The sequence below is a fragment of the Vanellus vanellus genome (assembly GCF_965231255.1).
Source record: "Vanellus vanellus genome assembly, chromosome: 3".
In the NCBI taxonomy this organism is placed as follows: domain Eukaryota; kingdom Metazoa; phylum Chordata; class Aves; order Charadriiformes; family Charadriidae; genus Vanellus; species Vanellus vanellus.
Window position 1 is genome coordinate 77737761 of NC_138907.1, and position 23680 is coordinate 77761440.

The window sequence follows — 23680 nt, forward strand, 5'->3', positions numbered from 1 at the left end:
TGCACAGTCTGGTGGAAAGTTTTAAAAGCTATCACGTGGTATTTCAGAAATGTGGCTACAAGTTTGGTGGGTTTTTTTTTCAGTGGCATTGGCAGACTACTCAGGTTGAGTCCAGGATGCAGTAGAAGCACTACATGGAGTATTCCGTCTGTAGAAGAGAGACTTGTTACTAATCCTTTTCTCATGATACCTGAATCTCCTGCTCTTTTGAGCTGAATGCGTGATGCCCATTGAAGTGAACAAAGGACCATCTTATTTTATTTCAGGATAAATTAGTCAGTTACTAGAATTTTGATCCTTTGAAGTAGAAGGATTATTTTATGATAGTATTGTATTATTATTTTAGTGTGCATTTTTGAATAGGCTGGCTCTAACTAACCTAGATGTAAATATCTGCTCTTCCATTTTTGACAGGTCCTCCAAACAGTAGGAGTGGAAACTGTACTTCATTTTGAGAAATGTTGAGATAAATTTCCCCTGGAAGGAGTAGCTATTGCTCATATAGGAGCAACTTAAGATGCCGGGTATCATCCTTTTATACATACCCAAGAAACTAAAAAGTCTAGTTCCTTGCATATCGGCGTAACTAAATCAATTTATACTAGCTGAATATCTGTCCTGTAATGTCTTAAATAATTTTATTTCTGATAAATAAATTACAAATGAAATATTTAACTTTTATTTACTTTTCTGAAGCATTCTTAATGAGCTCAGTAGGTACAGGTAGTTACAAGTGATACTCATGCATCTTAGGTTTACTTTCTTAAACAGAACAGAAATCTTTTTCAAGGCAAACTCATTTGACTGTCTTATGATATGCTTGATATTTTTTTTTCTCATTTCAGGTAAATATGCTGAAGATATATTTGGTGAACTTTTCAATGAAGCACACAGTTTCTCATTTAGAGTCAACTCCTTACAAGAACGTGTAGATCGCTTATCTGTCAGTGTTACACAGCTCGATCCAAAGGAAGAGGAATGTAAGTTAAGTCCTGCATTGAAGATTTCTTATTTTGTCACCCAAATACCATTGATATATGAGATGGAAATATTAACAGTTTAAGTTATATTTATAAGAACACAGCAAAGCATCATGAGAGAGAGAGAGAGATATCCATTTCTATTTCTGCTACACGTTTCTTTGATAGCCTCGAGCAGCTTTCTGAGCTCAATATTTTCATGGTAACTGAACAGTACTGTTACCAATGAATTTATATAAAAACTGCTACAGGATTATGTGTCACTTCAGGAGTATTATATATTAGGGTTAATATTAATAATAGCGTGTGAATGCTTAGAGATAAGCACCTTCACCCTTTTTTAAATCTTACTAGTAATTCCCATGAGACGTAACCATTTGTCCAAGTAGGGTTTTTGCATTTGACTTGTTACCATCTTACATTCTGTATGAAGTTATAGTTGTATAGCTCCATTTATAGATGCTATGTATCCCCTTGGATTCTTCATAAATAGCTTTGGGTACTATAAATATTGGTTAGCACTGAGAAAAAAAGTGCTTCCAAAAGTCAATAGGGTGTGGCTCATGCCTATAAAATAGAATTTGTATGGGATTTAAATGATGTATAGGCTTTGTAATGACTACAGGAGTAATGACCACCTAATATGTAAATGCCGTGAAGCTTTTTTGCCTTCCTGAATATCTGTTGGTTGTAGGTGAAACTATGAAAGGTCTTGTAACCCCAAACAGTTTTAGGGTGTTCTAGACTATTCAGCTAAAACCTAGAAAGTAGAGCAACATCCTGTCATGAAAAATAACTTCAGATTGCTTATGGGATCCGATTTTAAATTATAGAAAGCTGTTTCAGTTCTGAACATCTGGGTATAATAGTTGTGTGTCATTCAGGAAAAATGAAATGTCAAACCCAGGAGCATGGTCTTCAGGCTGTGTTTAGTTAGCGATAACGAAATTTCAGTAATAGCAATATAAGCTAAGGAAGTTTTAATTCTGTACTTTGTGTGACATCAATTTTAGAACAGGTTTCAAAAGACAGCTGTTCACAGCTAGTAGCAGATTTTCCACGAAATCGTGACCTGCCTAGGGGAATTCTTACATTAATGGGATTTTCCAAGACTCTTGACAACTGAGCATAAATCATACACACACACCTTTTTTTCCAATAAAATACTACGTTTACTACGATTGGATAATGATAAAAATAATTTCTATGTACAGTAACAAATTGTCAGCAATTTTAATCGTGTAAGAGCCGTAATACTCCAAAGTGTTAATGTCATTTCTGTGTTTACCCTTGACAGACTAGTTTTTGGTTAAAATCAGAGTGGGCTATATCTTGATGTGGTATATCTAGTATGGAAACCATTCACATTTCAGGAAAATGGAGCAACCATTTTAAGTCATTGAGTAAAAGCATCTAAGGATGTTACAGGATAGCAAGATGCAAAATTGTACTTTCTTGTGTAAGTGGCCTTTGACAAATTGGGCTGTAGGTTTCAGTACTAAATACCCATAACTATTTGACATTAGAGAATTGCTAGAAATATTTTTAAATAGTATGTAGTCCCAAATGCACCAGATCAATATCTTTTCACAGTACTGTGTATACTGGAGCATTTGTATAGCTGTATAGCTAAAGAAAGGGACAGACGCCGTAATTAAAGAAAACAGGGCTGAAAAGAGGTCTACTTGATCAAGTCCAGAGTGACTGTGATTCAACTCTGATACCCTGGATTTGTCTCTCCTGCTATAGAATAGCAGAGACTGCTAGTGCTTCAGAAGAACACGTGCAGTTCTCAGTGTCAGGAATTATTAAATGACTATTTTTATTAACCTAAGAATATCCAGTCCTTGAGCCATACCTAGTGTTCCTTATTCACAAATGTCTGCCCAGAATGAGTCACCAGATGAGGACAAAGGAGATGAGAGGAAATTCAATATTATATTTCCTTCAAAAATTAGGGATGTGGAAACTGTTTCTCCTTCAGTATTCTGTTTTGGGCTTGAAATTTAGAAATTCATAACAAATAGTTTTGGTTTAGTCCCAATCCAGGCTAAAATAGCTGGAGGATGTTAATGCATGAAAGTGTGGGGAAAACATTTGGATTTACCTTTCTTGCCTTTCTTAACCCTCTGTGCAAGAATTAAGCAAATTTCAGTACTGCTGCTGGGCTAGCAGCATGTGTAAAATGGGCTATACTTGTAAAATGAGTATCGTTTGCTAGTTCTTTGCCAGCAGGCAGTAATGGAAGATTTAATGTCTTCCTTTGGGCCCATGTTATTACACAAGAGGAAGAAATTAAGATTCATTTTAAGCTAAGTGGCATGAACAAAACCAGCCCAAGTGAAGATTCATTGAACGAGGTACAGATACTTGACAAGGTGTTTCTGGTAGAGTCAAAGGAATAAAAAGCTCTGATTTTTTAAAATGATTTGTGTGTTTTCTCATTTTTAATTATTACAATATCTCTGTGAAAGAATAAAACAAATGAAACCAAGGTTAGGACTGTGTCCTGAAGGAGCTGTCTCCTGGTGCACAATCTTTCTGTCACAGAAGAACTGCTATGAACTTGATTTGATTTGAATTATTACACTGTTTTCAAATTCTTGATTTCACAGAATTTTTAATTTCATATTGTAATAATTTTTTTTATATACTTTCTTCTTTTTACATACATGTGGGTTTTTTTTCCCTCAGAAGAGATACTAAACTTGCATACAGACAAAAAGAAATCCTCTGCTTTCTTTCAGTAAACTGAACTTTTTTTCAATTATATGGGAAAACTAGCCTATATGTATTCAAGAGTTATCATATCTGGGGTCTTTTTAGGACTGGGAAAACACATTTTTGCTATGGAGGTGAGCTAAGGTTGACAGTTTGAGTGGTCCTGCAGTATAAGATATTCTCATAGGTCAGAAAATAAAACCTAAGAGTATAGTTTTTTGCAACCATTTTTAATTTCAGTATTTACTTTATAAAAAACGATACTAATTCCATATATATGCAAATTTTGTAAGTATAATAATAGATTTTTGTTAATTTACCAAGTTCTTGTGAATTTATTTGTGCCATTAAGCTTGAACCACTACTACAGGTAAATAATTTCATATCTGTAGAAATCTGACAGTTTTGAAAAGAATGTTCATTTTAGCTTTTATGTTGTTCTTTTCTGCAATGCTGACACACAGTACAGCTCTGATATACAGTGTAATGAAGTATTAGAAAATAGTTGTGTATCACAAATAAATGGTATCATGGCAGAAAGAATTCATAAACTAACAGTTTATCTGCATATTTTGTTATTGATTTAGTGGTTCTTTAATATGAACTGCCTAATTCTATCTAAATCTCGAACTGGAGAGGATTTTAATCTCAAAGGCAGTGTATCAAACTCTTGATTTCTACAGCATATCTGTTACAACTGTGACAAGCAACTTAAAAGTCTTAATCGCAGAAGTGAGCAGCCTGGTGTACTCAGGAAAGGAATCAAACAAGGTTGTGAATTGTAATTCTATAGGTTTCTGGCTTTGAATACATGTGCTTGGTTTTTTCTAAGCATTCTAGAAATACTGCCTTGTCATAAAAAGGACAGTAGTTCAGGAGTTTTGCTGGTTTAATGCTAAAGAGAGACGTGAGGGTTTGCTATAGGCAAAATGGTGGCATCTGATGGGGAGAAGCCTAAAAAACTTGACAATTAGTTGTGGTCTGTGTACTTCTTAAAATAGGAGACTCGGTCAACTTTCAAATGAGGATACTCAGCCCATTTTGAGACTTAGAAGGCAAGGGTAGTGAATCCCATTTTAAGGGGCAGCTCACTTGTCATCTCTAGCCTCTGAAGAGGAATTCGGTGACTTAAGTATAAATGTAGTCAAAGTTAAGAAGAGGGAGCAAATGAAAATTGGGTCATGACCTCCATGTGTAATATGTTAATGTAGAGAATAACACCGTTGTCAATTCATTCATAAGAATTTTAACCCCCAAAGTCAAATAACAAAAAAGATTGTTAAATTAAATTGTATAGCAGGTCATTTTTCCTGGCACATCTCCACTTAATGAAAGTTGGATTTGAGTGTGTCTCCCTCTCAAAGATCTGCCCAGATGGGCTGAGCTCCGACTGCTCTCTGTGCTTTTTCTTCCAATTTTCTTAGTCCTCAATTCAATTTATGGGTTATTTAGTAAGTAAATCAGTTTTAAATTAGTGTGTCCAAGGCTTAATAGTTCAACGGTAAAGCCATGATATTGCATAATTTGTATTTTGTATATAAAAAGAGGGATCTGGACAAAATGTCATTTGCTAAATAATGTGGCAGTTTTGTTGAGACTCACCAGCAGATTTGCTGCTTGATGCAGCTGGGTGATTTACATCTTCCCTAACGGGCTGCTAGAAGCTCCCTGGTTCTACATGCTGCATTTAAAGCAGCTTCTGAGTTCTCTTAGCTTGATTGCTCTAACAATTACATCTTCTCTTTCTTTACCTGTAGTAGTTGAGCTACATACATTCTCTCTCCAAACAGTGCTTGAGCTGTTTTGGGTTTTTTAAAATCAGTATTTCAGAAAATTTGAATTTCTTGTGTTGGGGACAAGCCCAAAAGAGAGTAGTTTCTGTTCTGGAGAAGTCATCCATCTGCTTAGCAACTGTTAAACCTGCAGTGACCAGTCAGAAGTATTCTGATTGCAGAGAAACCTAATATGTGTGTGATTGTAGGCATTGTTGAAGTGGATAATCATTAAAAAAAATAAAATATATAAAGTAGAAATCACATGTGAAGATTGCAGCATCTTGAAGAACTGAATCACACAAATCTTTATCTGCAGAGAATTTTCAACCCCCCTCAATTAGCTACCTTTAATTGGAATCTTATTACTAAGTTGTGCATTCTATATTGTCATTCTTTCTTCCCTGCACTTTTCAAATCGCTAGGTCAGATTTTGAACAGAGAAAGGGAGTTGTGGGCAGCCGAGTCCGTTGATTTGTATATAATTGCCCATAGTCATTTGGTTCTGCAAGGGGTCATAGCTGTGGCATTCAAGAGTTCACAGTCTTAAAGGTTGTCAGGATGAAATTCTGCAGAAAGTTTTGAGAGAGAAAGCTTTTAAAAGGAATATATATTATTTATTTATTTACCACCTTTAGGAGAATGGTATTTTTTGGCCTAGAACCTCTTGATAAATTGTACATTGGAGTGAGTTTAAAAGAATGAAAAATCTAGTAACAGGTTGTTTTCTTCTGGTGAGGTAAAATAAAATGTAATATTTAATATCTTTGAAATGTAAAAGTAGGTTCTGTCAGTATACTGATGTGCTTCATGCCTGACTTTTACTACAAATTGGGGATTGCAGTTTAATTAGAGGCTTAACAGGAGGTAAAACGTTATTATGTGCTTATATTACTGATGTGTTATTTTATTTAGTCTGTATTTCAGCCCCAAAGAAACACAGTTGTTATATCTTATTAGAGTGTAATTTAAATACCTTCTTTTCCCCCAGTTCGTTGTTGATTATGAATAAAAATGGACTGACATCTCTTTTTCAAAACTAAATGTACAAAAGGTTGGTAGTTTAGCTTTCTGACAGAGATATTTTTTAATTATGCGGAAAATATTGTGGTGTACAGAAAGTTAGACTGGCTGATACAATAGGTCTTTTTGTACAATCCAAACAACAGACACAGTAAAGATAAACTGGCATTTGTTCAGATTGTTGAATGAATGTTTAACTTAAATTGTGAACATCTCAACATTTAAGGAAATTCTTTACAACAAATTTTTTGCTCATTGCAGTAAATACAATTGGTGTAGCAGATGGACTTTCAGGAAAATGTATCCATATGAAATTTAGGATCTTAGGCCAGAGGAAGGTTCTGGTGCTAGTTAGGAATTAGGCAACTGGAAGCTTAAATTTATCAGCATCAAGTCAAATCCCTGCAGCATTTCCAGTTCCTCCTTCAGTGTCTCATCTCTTCTCACACCTGAATTCATACATCCAATTTGTTTGTCCTCTTGCTGTGCCAGTTTGTCAATCAGCCAAAGCTAAGTGGCTGGATGACCAGCCAGGTTTTCACGTATTTTCTCCCCATGAGGTAGCAAGCCACACAGGGCTTCTGTTTCTTAGCCAGCTGGCAAGCTAAACAAATGGCTTTGTAAGCCAAACTGCGCAGCCCAGGCTTACGCTGTGCTTGCAACATGGGATTTACCTGATCCCTGTCTGTAGGCGAGTTATATCAGTGTCATGATTCTCGGTATTTTGCGTGCCACATCCTTTAATTTCCTTAGTAACGTTGTCCTAATATAGTCAGTTGTTTTGAATAATGGCATGCTTTTCAGTGAATGCCGGTCATTAGATATCAGTGCAGGAAATGCTGTTAGCTGTTTGAAATTCCACAATGTATGTTTTCTATGAAGACCTTTACTATGTAGCTGAGTTTTAGAGAGAAAGTAATCTACACTTATTATGGGGGAATTGATTGATTATCCTCAGGTGTGTTATCCTAGGTACACATTTACAAAAAGTGGAGACTTAAATAGGAAAATGGAGATTATTAATTAGATTGGCTATATTTGCTTACTCAAGAGATTAAGGAATGCTAATAAAGAGTTTATAGAACAATGTACGTCTCAATAATATGGTATCATATACTCTGTGAGCATTTTAATAGTAAAACAAAGAACTGTATGTATTGGAATGAATTAATTTACTTCATTGCTTTCAGAATGTACACAGGTTCAAAGAGACATATACTAACTTTTTTTGTTACTGTTGGCATAGTCTCCAATAAGTGACAGACAGTTTAAAGACTTAAAGGATTGACAGATCTGTAAAACCAACAACCCAAAGGAAAAACAGCTGACGTGTAAAAGAATCTAAGACTAGGTTTTTAGATGAGGTAAACCCCAGTTCTTTTAATTGTGAACTTTTGCCAGCAAATAACAACCCGTGCTTCATGACAGGTACAAAATATACATAGTTATTTATGAGTGCAAAAATACCTGCAGAGATTGAGACTCCTAGCTGACATTCATACATTATATTACTTCTTTCACACACTTAAAAAGGCTTCTGAACAGCTAATTAAAGGTATTAAAATGAATAAAAGACACTAATGAAATAGAACCTAAGGGTAAAAAGGAGGAAACTTCTCTAGGAACACACAGCATTGCCAACTGTAATAAGCTTCAAAAGCCAAACTGAAAATCAAATAAATCCCATCTTTAGCCTCACAAATGATGCTGCCAATATGCTTCGGTAAGAAGATAGAACATTCCAGGAATGTTCAAGCCCTCTGGAAAAAATCTTGCCTTCTGCCCTTTTGTGATCATACAATAGAAATCTAGCTCTAACTGTGTGTGTATGTACGTATGTACATACATTTATCTGTGTCACAGGAACCAGAGTAAAATGCAGCTTTCAGCTTAAACAGATGCACTCTTTTAAAAAAATGTTGCCGAAGGCCCCAGTGATGGGGGGGGGTGCTCCTCTCATCTTGAGTAAAGAGGCACTACTATCAACCCATTTGTATAAAATAAACAGAATTGTTTATACGTAAAATGCATGTGCTGAAAATACTCTCTGCTAGTATGTCTTAAAACTGTCTGTTTTCATCATTGTTTGTGATTTTTAAAGAAAGCCCAAACCAATGAAAAGGGTTGCTGCTTTATTTAGTGAAAGTCTGACACTGGCTGCAGTTAATCTTGAGACATACCTGGACTTCACAGATGTAGTAACTGAAGATCAGGGAGGTAGAGAAATAGGAGACTGAACAGGTACACTGTTTCCAGAATTAAAAGTGCAAGTTATTATTCCTAACTACTGTGCTTAAAAACTCAAGGTGTCTCATCTGAATTAAACAGAGAAGTCTCATCTTGATTATACAGTCTGATTAAAAAACAACATTTGACTAGTTCCAAGTGTTGGAACATAGTATCACCTCCCATTAAAACTCACCAATACCAGTAGCATAAGATATGCTGATATGCTTAAGCGTAAGACAGTTGGTTCCAAGTGCAGTCTGCAGTGGACCCACGGCCAAACAAAAAATTTCCCCACTGGCACACATAGAGAGGAGAGGGGCCAATAACACAGAAGAATGGAAGCTTGCAACGGCAAGGACCAGAGGAGGAAGAGACTTCCCCTGAAGCCTGAGATGCCCTTGCAGAACCCCTTCACCACTCTGCAGACGGAAGAGGAAAGACCAGTCACATCAAGAGAGATGCTGGAGCTGAGTATGGCAGCCCAATCTGCTCTCCGTGTAACAACCAATGCAACTAAGAAAGCAATGGGTGATATTAGTAGGCGACTCTCTTCTGAAGGGTATGAAGGTGTCCATTTGCCGACCTGATGCACTCTCTAGAGTGGTGTGCTGCTTACCAAGGGCTCATATCAGGGATGTCACCGAGAGACTACCTAGCCTCGTACAGTCCACTATTATCCACTGCTGTTGTTTCACATGGGCACCAGTGATACCGCCAGGAGCAGTCTGAGGGGTATCAAGAAGGATTACAGAGCCCCGGGAGCAGCAGTAAAGGACTGCTGGAGCACAGGTAGTTTTTTCATCAATCTTTCCAGTCAAAGGGAGGGGGTTTGAAAGGACCAGTCAAATCTGGTGAGTCAACAAATGTTTATAGGACTGGTCCCACAGCCAGGTGTTTGGCTACTTAGACCATGGGACTTGCTTTGAGAAACAAGGTCTATGGGGGCTGATGGTGTCCATCTGTCAGAGAAGAGGAAGAGCATCTTCGGTCTAAGGCTTGCCAAGCTCATGAAGAGGGCTTTGAACTAGAGCTGCTGGGGGAGGGGAACCTCAATCCGTCCCACTCCTACCAGTTTGATGCCAGTGTCAGCAGTAGATGCTCAGAACCTGGAGGAGGATCACAGGTCACCTGGAGTGCAGCACAAAGGAATTCCAGCCACTCCAGCCGGTAAGTTAGCTTCTTCAGGGGCCCAACTTAAATGCCTCTGTGCAAACACATGTAGGATGGGGAACAAACAAGAGGAGTTGGAGACATGTGAACACCTGCAGGGCTATGATCTTATTGGCATCAGGAAGACATGGTGGGATGGCTCCTTTGACTGGAGTGCTGGAATGGAAGAATACAGGCTTTTTATGAAGGACAGGCAAGGGAGAATGAGGAGGGGGTGTCACTCTCTGTGTCAGTGACCAGCTGGACTGTGTGGAGCTCCACCTGGGGATGGATGAGGAACCGACTGAGAGCTTACGTGTCAGGATTAAAAGGAAGGCAGGGACAGGTGACGTTACAGTGGGGGTCTACTACAGGCCATCTGACCAGGATGATGGAGCAAATGAGGCCCTCTGTAGACAGATAAGAGCAGCCTCACATTCACAAGCCCTGGTCCTCATGGGGCACTTCAGCCACCCTGATATCTGTTGGAGGTACAGCACAGGAGGGCATAAGCAATGCAGGAGGTTCCTGGAATGTGTTGATGATAACTTCCTTCTCTAAGTGACAGAGGAGCCAATGAGGTGAGGTGCTATGCTGGACCTTGTTCTCGCCAACGAGGACAGGCTAATGGGGAATGTGAAGCTCAAAGGCAGCCTTGGCTGCAGTGACCATGAAATGGTAATGTTCAAGATCCTTAGGGCAGTGAGGAGGGAGCACAGCAAGCTCACTACCCTGGACTTCAGGAGAGCAGACTTTGGCCTCTTCAGGGATCTGCTTGGTAGAGTACCATGGGATAAAGCCCTGGAAGGAAGAGGGGCCCAAGCTGGTTAATATTCAAGCATCACTTCTTCCAAGCTCAGGAGCAATGCATCCCAACAAAGAGAAAGTCAGGCAAAAACACCAGGAGGCCTGCATGGATCAACAAGGAGCTCTTGGACAAACTCAGACTCAAAAAGGAAGCCTACAGAGGGTGGGAGGAAGGACAGGTAGCTTGGGAGGAATACAGAGAAATTTTCCAAGCAGCCAGGGATCAGGGTAGGAAAGCTAAAGCCCTGATAGAATTAAATCTGGCCAAGGACATAAAGGGCAACAGTCTTCACCAGGAAGTGCTCTAGCCACACTGCCCAAGTCACAGAAGGCAAAGGGAGGGACTGTGAGAATGAAGAACCTGCCACTGTAGGAGAAGACCAGGTTCAAGACCATCTAAAGAACCTGAAGGTGCACAAGTCCATGGGACCTGATGAGATGCATCCACGGGTCCTGAGGGAACTGAAGTTGCTAAGCCACTATCCATCATATTTGAGAAGTCACGGCAGTCTGGTGAAGTTCCCACTGACTGGAAGGGGGGAAACCTTTTTAAAAAAGGAAGGTCTGGGGACCTACAGGCCAGTCAGTCTCACCTCCGTGCCTGGCAAGATCATGGAGCAGATCCTCCTGGAAACTATACTAAGGCACATGGAAAATAAGGAGGTGATTGGTGACAGCCAGCATGGCTTCACTAAAGGCAAATCATGTCTGACAAATTTGGTGGCCTTCTACAACGGTCTTACAGCTTTGGTGGATAAGAGAAGAGCAACTAACATCATCTACCTGGACTTGTGCAAAGCATTTGACACTGTCCCACACGACATCCTTGTCTCTACATTGGAGAGACATGGGTTTGACAGATGGACCACTCAGTCGATAAGGAATTGACTGGATGGTTGTACTCAGAGAGTTGTGGTCAACAGCTTGATGTCCAAGTGGTGACCAGTGACAAGTGGTGTTCCTCAGGGCTCGGTATGGAGACCAGTGCTGTTTAACATCTTTGTTGGCAATATAGACAGCAGGACTTAATGCCCCCTCAGCAATTTGCTGATGACACCAAGCTGTGTGGAGCAGTCAACACACTAGAGGGAAGGGATACCATCCAGAGGGACCTGGACAGGCATGAGAGGTGGGCCTGTGCAAACCTCATGAAGTTCAACAAGGCCAAGTGCAAGGTCCTGCACCTGGGTCGCAGCAATCCCAAGCACAAATACAGGCTAGGCAGAGAATGGATTGAGAGGAGAAGGATTTGGGGTGTTGGTGAATGAGAAGCTCAGCATGACCTGGCAATGTGTGCTCGCAACCCAGGAAGCCAGCCACAGCCTGGGCTGCATCAAAAGAAGCGTGGCCAGCAGGTCAAGGGAGGTGATTCTGTCCCTCCTACTCCGCTCTGGTGAGACTCCACCTGGAGTACTGCGTCCAGCTCTAGGGCCCCCAACATAAAGAAGGACATGGACCTGTTGGAGCACGTCCAGAGGAGGGCCACAAAGATGATCAGAGGGATGGAACTTCTCTCCTATGAAGACAGGCTGAGAGAGTTGGGGTTGTTCAGCCTGGAGAAGAGAAGGCTCTGGGGAGACCTTATGGCAGCTTTCCAGTATCTGAAGGGCACCTACCAGAAGGCTGGAGAAGGGCTTTTTACCAGGCCATGTAGTCATAGGATGAGGAGTAATGGCTTCAAACTGGAAGAGGGAAGATTTAGATTAGAGATTAGGAAGAAATTCTTTTCTCTGAGGGTGGTGAGACACTGGAACAGGTTGCCCAGAAAAGTTGTGGATGCCCCATCCCTCGAAGTGTTAAGGGCCAGGTTGGATGGGGCTTTGAGCAATCTGGTCTAGTGGGAAGTGTCCCTGGCCGTGGCCGGGGGATTGGAACTAGATGATCTTTAAGGTCCCTTCCAACCCAAACCATTCTGTGATTCTATGATAAGCTTAAGTGATTTGCTGGTTTGGCATCTCAGTGGGCCTTCAGTGGAACTGCTGCCTACACACAAGGAATGCGGAGTTTGGCCTGCTGATAGTATAAAGGTAAAATCTATACCTCAAGATGAGAGAGTAATTTTTTAGTACCAAAAGGATTGTGAAATGGAATTGGTAAATGTTATTAGGTACTTCTGAACTACAGAATGATATTTTATAGCTTCAGTAAGCAATTTGTTGAACTGATTTGGAAAGACAGAGTTCTGATATCTATCAAGGTGAGCAAAAATTTCCTGTGAAGCAAAATAGAGGATAATGTGCTAGAACATTGCAAGCATGTTTTTCACATAATCTGACAATATCTTGCTGTGGCAGTAGTGCTGGATGAATTTATATTTGCTGTAAAATGCATAAGATACTAGTAGTAATGCTTAATATTTCAATTCTAACCAGCATTAAGCAATTCCAGATTAATCCAAATAAACTGTCATCGGTGTTTTTTTTTTTTTAAACGGCAATATCCCCTTTCAGTGTCACTGCAGGACATTACAATGAGGAAAGCTTTCCGGAGTTCCACAATTCAAGATCAACAGCTGTTTGACCGCAAAACTCTGCCTATTCCATTGCAAGAAACTTACGACATTTGTGAACAGCCTCCTCCACTTAACATTCTCACCCCTTACAGGTTAGTAAAATGAAATTAATCAAAATCAATTTCTAGCTTATTTTATGTAATAGAGATGGTATGTCCGGGCATCTTGCTCATGTTGAGTAGGATATTTAAGGAGCTACACTAGAAAACTGTGAAGCTGCTGGAGAAATACAGGCAGCAGAGGACATTATAAGCATTAAAATTTTACTCCACTTTACTCAAATTTTACCCCACTGCAACAATGGTAAGAAGAAGCCATTTTTATTATCTGTATTTATTAAGCTGTGTAATGTTCTTAGATGTGAATCGAAGAAAATAAGCAGTTAAGTATGTAGAAAGAAAGGTCTTTAATGGAAATGAATATTATTTGCTGTCCCAAAGTCAATGTAAATCAGTAGTTGAACACAAGCAGCTACACAAATCTGCTAATTATTTTAAAAACAAGATTTGAGTCATTGGAAGGGGAGTTCTCTGAATTATGATACTCTTTTTTTTCATCTACAGCTTGTTTTAAGGTTACTTTTCTAAAATCAGGACCTTGAATACAAGGAAAGGTAGTAAAGAATGATGGCACAGGAGGCCAACGTTCATCTATTTAATGTTCTTCAGTAAAACATTTCAGGGTCTGAGATACTAGGTGTTCCTTAATATGCCTTTCCTTTGCCTTAATGTTTGGATTCATGTGTTGTTAAATAAATAGTATACCCTGTTTGCATCGTTGTATTTCAGGGATGATGGAAAAGAGGGTTTGAAGTTTTATACCAATCCTTCATACTTCTTTGATCTGTGGAAGGAAAAAATGTTGCAGGACACCGAGGACAAAAGAAAAGAAAAGAGGAAGCAGAAGGTATGTTAGCTTTATATAGCTTCGGGTTGTTTTGTCCTGGAAACGGTTTACTTGCAGATAGGGTGCTTTTTTGGTTATGCAATTAGTAACAATCCAAACTTTACAGAGTCATCTTCATTCAACTAAAACTACTTGTGTTCATTCAATTCCAGCAACTTTAACAAATAAATATTTAATAATAACAATAATGAAAAATAATATAGAAGGGTCTAGATCTTTCATGCTGTATTAATATAACTAAACGCAGGTTTGCCAAAACTTGTAAGTCTTCTAGCAATGACTCAAAAAAGAGAAAAAAGGAAGAATACAGCAAGAATAAAGAATTTTACTGGAATGCTTTTTTATAATACAAAATTCTGACAAGCTTACAGGTGAAAAAGTTTTGAATGACATTCTCATAGATATGTTTACTCTAAACTAGAAAGAAATTAGTAGGAATAGAGCACTTTGTTTATATTTTCTTAAAATTAAACTTTTGCAAAGGTGATGCCACTTTTTTGTTTCACCATTATTCTGTATATTTCATACATAGAGACAGTAAATATAAGTGTCAGATTCATAATTTCATTTCAGACTTAGAATAAAAAGCTACTTATGCAGTTATTTTTCTCTGTATTATTCAGCTATTTATCCACTAGACTGAAGTTTCTGCCTCTTTCAAGTCTTTTTGGTTTACATAACATATTTACACTGAAAGTAAATTTTTCTTGCACTTGAATTGGGATTGTTTTGTCATTATTTTGTGGCTGATGTTTAAATGCAACTAATTAAAAAACACTGTCTTAGTTGTCAGTTTTGTTTGCACAACTCTCCTACAGCAGAAAAATCTAGATCGCCCTCATGAACCAGAAAAAGTGCCGAGGGCACCTCATGACAGACGGAGAGAGTGGCAGAAGTTAGCCCAAGGTCCGGAGCTCGCGGAAGACGATGCTAACCTCTTACATAAGCACATTGAAGTTGCTAATGGCCCAGCTTCACATTTTGAATCAAGGTTTCTTTCTATTTTTTCTATCCTTTATTAAGTACAGACATTCATGCTGCATAGGGAACATGCTTGAGAAATGGTAAATGATGAGATGCTACTGCTATTCTTGAAATGCACTGGAAATCATTGATTTAGCTCAATCAAAACTCAGTTTTAAAATACTTAATCAGTGTGTCCTTGAAGAAGTAGTTATTATCTTGTTCTTTTAAAAAATAGTGTGTATCCTTGAGGATGTGTTGTCATCCGCAACTTGAAGAAGGTGCAGTGTCACGGTTGCAAGCTTGCACCCAGGTGTGTCACTTCGTTCCAGTCTTGACCTACAAAATCCCTATTATTCCAGTCTCTTGATTTTTCTTCAGCAGACGGTGCCAAGACTATCTGGTGGGTGTGATGTGAGCAAACATCCCCTTGGAACTCAGATGAGATCACTGAGCTTCTTTTTACTCTTGAGCAAACCCAAGATTTGATTGATGTTTCTGGTTATAGTCTATTACAAAATCTAACCTGTTAGATTCTCATTTCACAGCATGTATTTGCTGGTGGCTAAAAGTAGCATTTCATATGGTAAACACCTGCTGTGTTTACGCTTCTGGTCTTTGTGCAAAACCAGCTGAGAGGATAGGAAAGAGGGCTGACAACTAACTAGTGCTAGGGGATTTGGTGGTGCACTTTTGGGAGGTTGTTTGTTTGGTTTTCTTTTAATTAAAAAAGCATTCATCGTCCTCCAAAATACACTTAGATTTTTTCCCCTATCCTTCACTGGCCAAGAGCACCATAAGAGAGTATTTTGTTTAGCTTTGTAAGGCCTTCAAACAAATGTAATAGTGACAGTGGATGATTATAACAACTCTAGGAGATTGTGTTTTCTGTCTGAAAAATGGAAAAGCCTGTAGGTAGAAAACTTAGCTCTCTGAATTTAGAAAGTAGAAATGGTCTTGGTGCATTTCAGTCAGTGGGATACAAATCAAGTTATGGTGATTAGCATTTTTCTGGGAACAACTGTATAGTATCCTATCTTTGTAGACTACTGTTTCAAGTCATTGGCAGAAACATCTGCTTTCCTGCCATCCTTCCGTTGTGTTGTACAACAGATTCCACATTAGACACACTTGTTGCAGGTCTTCTTTTGTATCCAGGACCCTGGCCTAAACCTTGATTATCTCAGTACCAGTAATGCAATTATGAATAATGCTGTAGTGCTTGGGAGCACTACATGTGCAGAGCATGTTGTTCAGATACAGAACGGCACTGTGCTTTAGAATAACAGAGTAATACTTCACCCCTGAAGAATTTAATAGGTAGATACTACAGCGGTGACAGTGTGCGGAAGATGTAGAGTACTGCTTTACTTGTTGGAAAGTGTTCTGCAAACACATTTCCTCTGAATTTAATAGAGAAATTTTTAAAAATCTTTGAGTAATTAATTAAAATTTCCTAACTGATCAGGTCCTTAAGGTGTGTCTTAACTTGTTATTAATAAGGAAGGTGAATCATTTTAAGCTGTAGTTATCTTTATTTACTGCTACTACTCAACAGTAGATATTTAGGTTATCTTCCTTGTATCTGTTGTATAGTTGCAAAGTATTAGGTCTAAAGTAGTGGATTCTCTCTACTGGAATATAAGTCCTCTGACAGAAGTTCAGCTAAATTACTTAGTTGTAAATTCTACCATTCTAACATCGATGGATGTTTCGTGAATGTTATAAAAGAATATGGTTGCATATATGTAGGGATTGAAGAGCAGAAACAATTACTGAGTATAATGTCTGATATATGTGTACTTCTGATTGTATCGCTACGTTTACTTAGCTCAAAATAATGTGACTAATAAACACTAAGATCACACGCATACTGTAGAAATTGTCTGATATACCTGTCAAAAGCATTAAACCCTTGAGCTGCTAGAAGCAATGGCATGGAAGGTGCGATAAATTATTAATAAGCCAGGAAGTACAATATGCAGCAGTGATGCAGAGAAGATACTTGAATTCAGAAACCAAACTGAAGTCTAGAACATTAGCTGAGGGCACTAATACTTACTTTTACTAAAGCTTACGTTGGATCATTTTTCACTATTTTTCTACAGATCTCAAGCATATGTGGACCATATGGATGGATCATATTCACTTTCTGCATTGCCCTATAGCCAGATGTCTGAACTTCTGAACAGAGCTGAGGAGCGAGTGTTGGTCAGACCACATGAACCACCACCGCCACCTCCAATGCATGGAGCAGGAGAAGTGAAACCTGTGCCTCCTTGTGTTAGGTACGAAGTGGTCAAGCCACATGCAGGTTTATTGGAGAGTTTTAGTTTTCCACCATCTTCCTAATAGTCCATTAGTATTATTTCCATGCAGCCCAGGCAGTACACATGTCCTAGGGGCTATGCCAGTCCACAGTCTTGACACGTCTGCAGCTGTAGAGCCCCACCAGAATTGGAGATAAGGGTTGGAATCTAAACCTCGTAAGGTGCCATTGTGCAGACATGCCTCACCTTGCCATTAATATTGTGACTATGTCGCCATCTGAGTTTAATGGCAAGACAAAAAACTGTATGGAAAATATTTCTGTGAAAGATGTTGGAATTTCAGGGTTTACCTTTGGAATTTTAGAAATTTGGAAATCTGAAATTTGTACTACTGAGCTGTGTTTCAGCTTACACAAAAAGAAGAATATATCGCAGTAAGACAGTCAGCTGTCAAAACTATATATTCATCACGTTTGCTAAATTGCAACTGCTTTTTTTTTTTTTAAATTCCCCCAAGTGTTTTTATTTTCTATTTCTATATGTCTTTCCAGAACTGGATACATACTTATAGCATTTTCTAGAGTGAGGCTCTGGTTGTTACTCCCTTGTTGTTTTATACCCAAAATCTTAACTTTATGGTCAGCTACATACAAATTGGAATAGAAGACAGTTAATTCAGATGCTTGTTACATCAGCAAGATGTTAGTCTCTTGAAAAGAATGTCTTTTTGCTGTTCAAGAGTTTATACACAGAAGTCTTTAGATTAATTTTCCACAACAGCTTAAAGAAATCCTCTAGTCGTCTTCCAGGAAAATAATTTTACTGTTCCCTTTAGTTTTCTTCAGTTCACCTATTCATTGCATTATAATGAGTATCTTAGCATATAAATATACATCTCTCTACATAGAATTTATGACCTTTGATATTAACCTCACTCACCTTGTCATCAAACCTTAAATACGTATTTCAAATGTAACTCATCCTCATTGTTTATACTGTTTTGTTTTGTTTTGTTTTTAAAGTTCTATGAATCGAAGCAGTTAATCAACCACTAGTTCCTTTACTTTGGAAAAATAATTTGGATTTACTTAGGAATGGGAGGGGAGAATTATACTAGTATGGGAAACCTTTGATAAAGATGCAGGTTTGTATAAGAGCATAAACTCAGTTAATAGCTGAATTTGAGCAAAGGTCTGTTGGAAGACTGATGCATACTCTATACTGAGAATTAGATTTCCTTGTACATGAGGTATGAATACCTTGAAATCATCATAGTACATAATGCTCTTCAATGTCCAGCGTTCAATATCCTTAAGTTGAAAAAATGAATCTATTACTATTTTTTCCACTCTCCAGCTCTAATAACTTTGTCCTGTTATTTGACATTTCAGTTCTACTACTGGCTTGGTGGAAAATCGTCCTCAGTCACCAGCAACAGGCAGAACACCAGTGTTTGTGAGCCCCACTCCTCCTCCACCACCACCACCACCTCTTCCATCTGCTTTGTCAACTTCATCATTAAGAGCTGCAATGACTTCCACTCCTCCACCCCCAGTCCCACCGCCCCCACCCCCTCCCACAGCTGCTCTGCAGGCCCCAGCTGTGCCACCTCCACCAGCTCCTCTCCAGATAGCCCCAGGAGTCCTACATCCAGCTCCACCTCCAATTGCTCCTCCCCTGGCACAACCCTCTCCTCCCGTCACTAGAGCTGCCCAAGTGTGCGAAGCTGTACCCGTTCACCCAGTTCCTCCACAAGCTGAAGTACAGGGACTTCCTCCACCACCCCCACCTCCTCCCTTGCCTCCTCCTGGCATTCGACCCTCCTCTCCTGTCACAGTTGCAGCCCTTTCTCACCCTCCTCCTGTTCTGCACCCTCCTCCCACAACCGTTGTCCCTGCCCCTCATGCCCCCCTGATGCCTCCATCTCCGCCATCCCAAGTGATTCCTGCTCCCGAACCCAAACGCCATCCTTCAACTCTTCCTGTTATCAGTGATGCTAGAAGCGTTCTGCTGGAAGCAATACGGAAAGGTAATGTTTGGCTATTAAGGGGCAGAAAGAATGGTCTCAGAAACTTGCTAAATCTACATTAGCTTTGAGAGATGGAATATTTCATATGTGTAAGAAGTTAGTTCAGAGGAATGCATCTTAAGTCTGTTTCTGCTTTCTAGTCGCTACAGTGTATGCATTTCCAAGCTGACAGATTTTTTTCAATTTTTAATCAGATGTTTAGTTTGGATGTCAAAACTTGTTCCCTGTGGGACTTAGATTTCTTTTTTAAAAAGTACATGTGTTTATAGATGATCTGTGGAGATTATCTCTTCATTTCTGTTTACCTGAAAACCTAGCTATTTCTGATAACCTAAAGATTGTGTAGAAGATTGTGTGGCATTGGAATTTTGATCATATATCTGTTTATTGCAACAACTTATAAATGACATTCAGAAATCGTCGCTTAAGACTTAAAGCTGTTAAGTGTCTAATCTTGACAAGTCTCAACTCAGTAGCAGAGCAGTCTTTACATTGCAAGGTGCCCCACTGGCAGAGTGCATGTGAACGGCAGAGGTGCAGGGCAACGTTTTCCTGATGACCTAGCGAGGAGCTGTACGTACAAGCTGTACCTTTCAGCTTAGGCGCCTTCGGCTGGAGAAATCCCCACTGCACTCTGAGTGCTGCTGTTTGGACAGTATGGTATCTTTGAATAGTTAATCTTTCTCAAATGTTTTGAGTACTGCATTCTTCTGTTTTTCCCCTGCACTTACAACACAGTAGAGAATCTGTATGGTACTGTAATATCAGTAGATAGGCTATAAGACTAATTAAAAATATTTTTTATGCGTCTATATGCACATGAATTGATAACGTCATTGACTCTGAAGAAGTATCAACAGCAGTTAACTACAACAGTGGCACATCACCCCTAGTAGAGAATGTCAGCAAAAAAATTAATTAAGGAGAGCCTGCTGGTGTAGTTTAGGTGATTCCTGAAAATGCTTTTGACCAAGTCTTGCACGGGAAACAAAGGCTCAAGTTACCACAGCCTAAATTCCACTAAGGACCTGTGCTTGTGTTGCCTGTCAGTCAGCAACAGAGAGTATTAAGTACAGGACGTAGGTCGTATTTAGGCTGTGTCAGTCTGTGCTGTTGTGAGTATAAAACGAAAATATATAATGTCAGTCATGTTTTTAACTACGTTACTGGATTTAATTTTCTCATACTATCAGTATGTGTAATTTCTCAATTGTGTTTGATCTTTAAGTAATACTTTATTCCAAAACAGATCATTACATGATCAAAAATGAGTTACAAGAAATGCTATCTTGTTAAGGTACTCAAATAGCTATAACTTTTAATTGAGACCATGAAGAGAGAGTATAAAAATTGTTTGGAAATGCAAATAGTAAAATGGCTTAATTTCTTACAGTGGTACTAAAAATGTGTGTGTGTTTTTAATGAGAAATCTGAAGCAGGATATTATGGTAGAAAGACCGATGTTCTAGTCTGCCACTGCAATTCTGACATTCCTCTCTTGAAAAACTTGACAGAGAACTTCTGTCTGAGGAAGACAATGCCCTTAGCCTTCATTTTTGCTGCAAAGCATTTTGTGAATCATGAGCTAAATACTTAGCGTAATGATAAAGGAGAGTAACATGGTTGTGGTTTGATGTTCTGTAGGTATTCAGCTGCGCAAAGTTGAAGAGCAACGTGAACAAGAAGCTAAGCATGAGCGCATTGAGAATGACGTTGCTACTATACTTTCTCGTCGCATTGCTGTGGAATACAGTGATTCAGAAGACGATTCAGAATTTGATGAAGTGGATTGGTTAGAGTAAAATTATTACATTGCTGTACAGTGCAAAATCGAATACTAATGTCCGTTGTGGTGCTTGTTCTTTGAAAGTTTGATGGTCATTTCTAGTGTTTTTTGTATTCTTTTCTTTACATAATTAATCCATGGTTTTCTACTTTTCAGTTTACAAAAAGCTCCTAGTGCATCTTTGAAACTAAATGTTTTACAGTGGCTTTTCTTACACATCTTTTCTGAAAGAACATACTTTGTTCCAATTGACCACTAAGTATTAAGCATGGGCAGCTGTTGGTAGAGTAGCAGTTTCAATTTTTTGGCATATCTTAACTGTGCACTTTGTGAATTTTAAGTTAATGAAGGCAACTGAGATTGACATTCCAAGGGCAGCTGTATGTACTAATGAGCCTTATTCCAGTTCTGATAGTGTTTTAAAACATTAAACCTAGCGATCAAGATATCACTGCCTCGATTACATCTGGACACTAAAAGTACATATAGTTAGCAGCACTGAACACACTGAAAGGAAAATGAATCTTTGGGGGGTTTTATTATTGTTCTATTGTTGTTTTTAAATAATTATGGCCTTATTTGAATGTTTAGAGATTCCCCTTCCCTTCTTCCCTCCCAGGTACATATTGTGTGGTACTATTTTTGCCTGCATAATAGACGTTAAATTTTTTTTTTCCTTGTGAAATCTTTTGACTTAAACATGCTGTGTAACTTAAGTAAATGTTAAAATAACAGTTTGATTTAATAAATGGTTCATTTTAAATGTTCCTGGCTGTTGCTTTTTCAAGGAGGCCTGCTTTTCTCTGGTACACCTGAAGGATCTTTGAATTTCAAAGATTTCATCTGTGGTCTACAAAGTTACAATAAATATTCTGCATTTGTTCTAAGGACCCATATTAAACAAGAAAACGTGTATCATCAAATGATATCTATATGCATGTCTACAAAAGAAAGCTGAAACCTTACTGCAATCCATTAGTTGAAAAAAAACAACAAAATTGGGAGCTTGTGACTTATATGATTTAGGTTGGTTTTTTAAAAAAAAACTTTACCGTGAATATATCTTGAGAGGAGAAATGGAGATGCAGCAATCAAAATCATGGTTAATGAAAGATGACGAAGAACACGGGTGATATTGCAAAGTCATTTTTAAGTGCTATCTAGCTGTGTACTGCATGTTGCGTAGTTATAGGGCTTTTGTGTTCCCCTTCTGGAATAAATCCTTCAGGTCTGAGCACGCAGTCAAAAGCCTATTGAGAAGGGAAGCGTGAGAGAGAGCAAGAGCACTCTGACCTCGCGAAATCGTTCCTGGAAGATGGAATTGTATAATAGAGGAAAACAAGTGTTGAAACTCAGAACGAGATTTATGAAGGTGGAACATAAAATGTTCTACAGGCTTCAGGACAATTTAGAGAGGCATGTGGTTATTAACCTACTCTGAGGACTGGGCAAAACTCCAGAGTTGCAGCCTGGGGTAGGAATACCGTACAGCAACCCTTCCAACTTTACTGTCACCATCTCAGCCACCGCTATGATTTTGTACATGTGTATTCAAGACTTTTTCTGCTGCAACAGCAATGCCTTTGTTGTGTTTGTGGGAGAAAAATAATTGTCACAGTTTGTGAATGTGCATCTTTATAACTAGGGATGCAGTTCTTATGTAGATGCTGTTCTCTTTGATAGTTGTTTTCACAGCAACGCCATCTGGTTTATTCTGGCATTTTCACTTCACTTTCAACATGCGCATCCTTCTTAATAGCTCCTCAAAATGTTAAAGATGTCAGAAGCACCACTGCATGAATATTTGATTGTGTTTAATCTAGGTGTTTCCTTGGATCTCAGTAATCCTAAATTGCTGAATCTGGCCCAGTAACTAAATGTTATTGAGCAATCTCATTTGCAGAGCTGAAAAGGGGCTGATCTCTTTATACACACACCTGCAGCCGCCCTTTAAGCAGGGAGCCAGACCTACGCCTTAGGCAGCTGAAAGAAGAGCTTGTGCCTAAATTCGGTGCGTAGGTAGTTCTGCCACTCACAAAATTACTTTCCAGCTAATGTTTATTCCTGTTCCTTGCTGCAGTCTCTAAACTCCTGATTTTCCTGGTGGATTTTAGAGAAAGCAGCCTACGTTGTCACTTAAATGGAGCAGCAGCACGTCTGTGCCCAGGCTGTAACTGTTCAAAGTAGCGGAGCTCCTCATCGCACCGTCACGCCTGCGCTGTAGGTGTGCTCTGACTGCGGCCAGGCGCTGTGAATTGGGTAGAACTTGCCTAAAGCAAGGAGATGAGTTAGCAAAAAAAAAGAAAAAAAGGAAATTAAAGCAAAAAGGCCCTTACATGACTGCAGCTATCACATATTGGACTTGAAGGTATAAAAAAAATCCTTATTGACAAATGGTTGTTGTTGACCTGATGCGCTGTCCCGGTGATTAATAATACCCCTTCCAAACTGGTACCCGGGGCCGACAAAGCACTCATTTCATATGACACAGTCGCACGAAGTAATGAACCTTGTCTGAGAAAAGTCAAGAGTT

General features: G+C 39.0%; 1 protein-coding gene across 1 annotated transcript in view; it reads left to right on the forward strand.

The window, feature by feature from the left end:
* WASF1 (WASP family member 1) overlaps nt 1-21799 on the forward strand; it is a 31735-nt gene extending 9936 nt beyond the window's left edge. The window contains exons 2-8 of the mRNA XM_082481129.1: nt 846-980; nt 13132-13285; nt 13982-14099; nt 14918-15090; nt 17171-17350; nt 18724-19361; nt 21006-21799. Coding sequence (XP_082337255.1) covers nt 846-980; nt 13132-13285; nt 13982-14099; nt 14918-15090; nt 17171-17350; nt 18724-19361; nt 21006-21163 — 1556 coding nt within the window. The 3' untranslated portion in view covers nt 21164-21799. The remainder of the gene's footprint in view (nt 1-845; nt 981-13131; nt 13286-13981; nt 14100-14917; nt 15091-17170; nt 17351-18723; nt 19362-21005) is intronic.
* The last annotated feature ends 1881 nt before the right edge of the window (nt 21800-23680 follow it).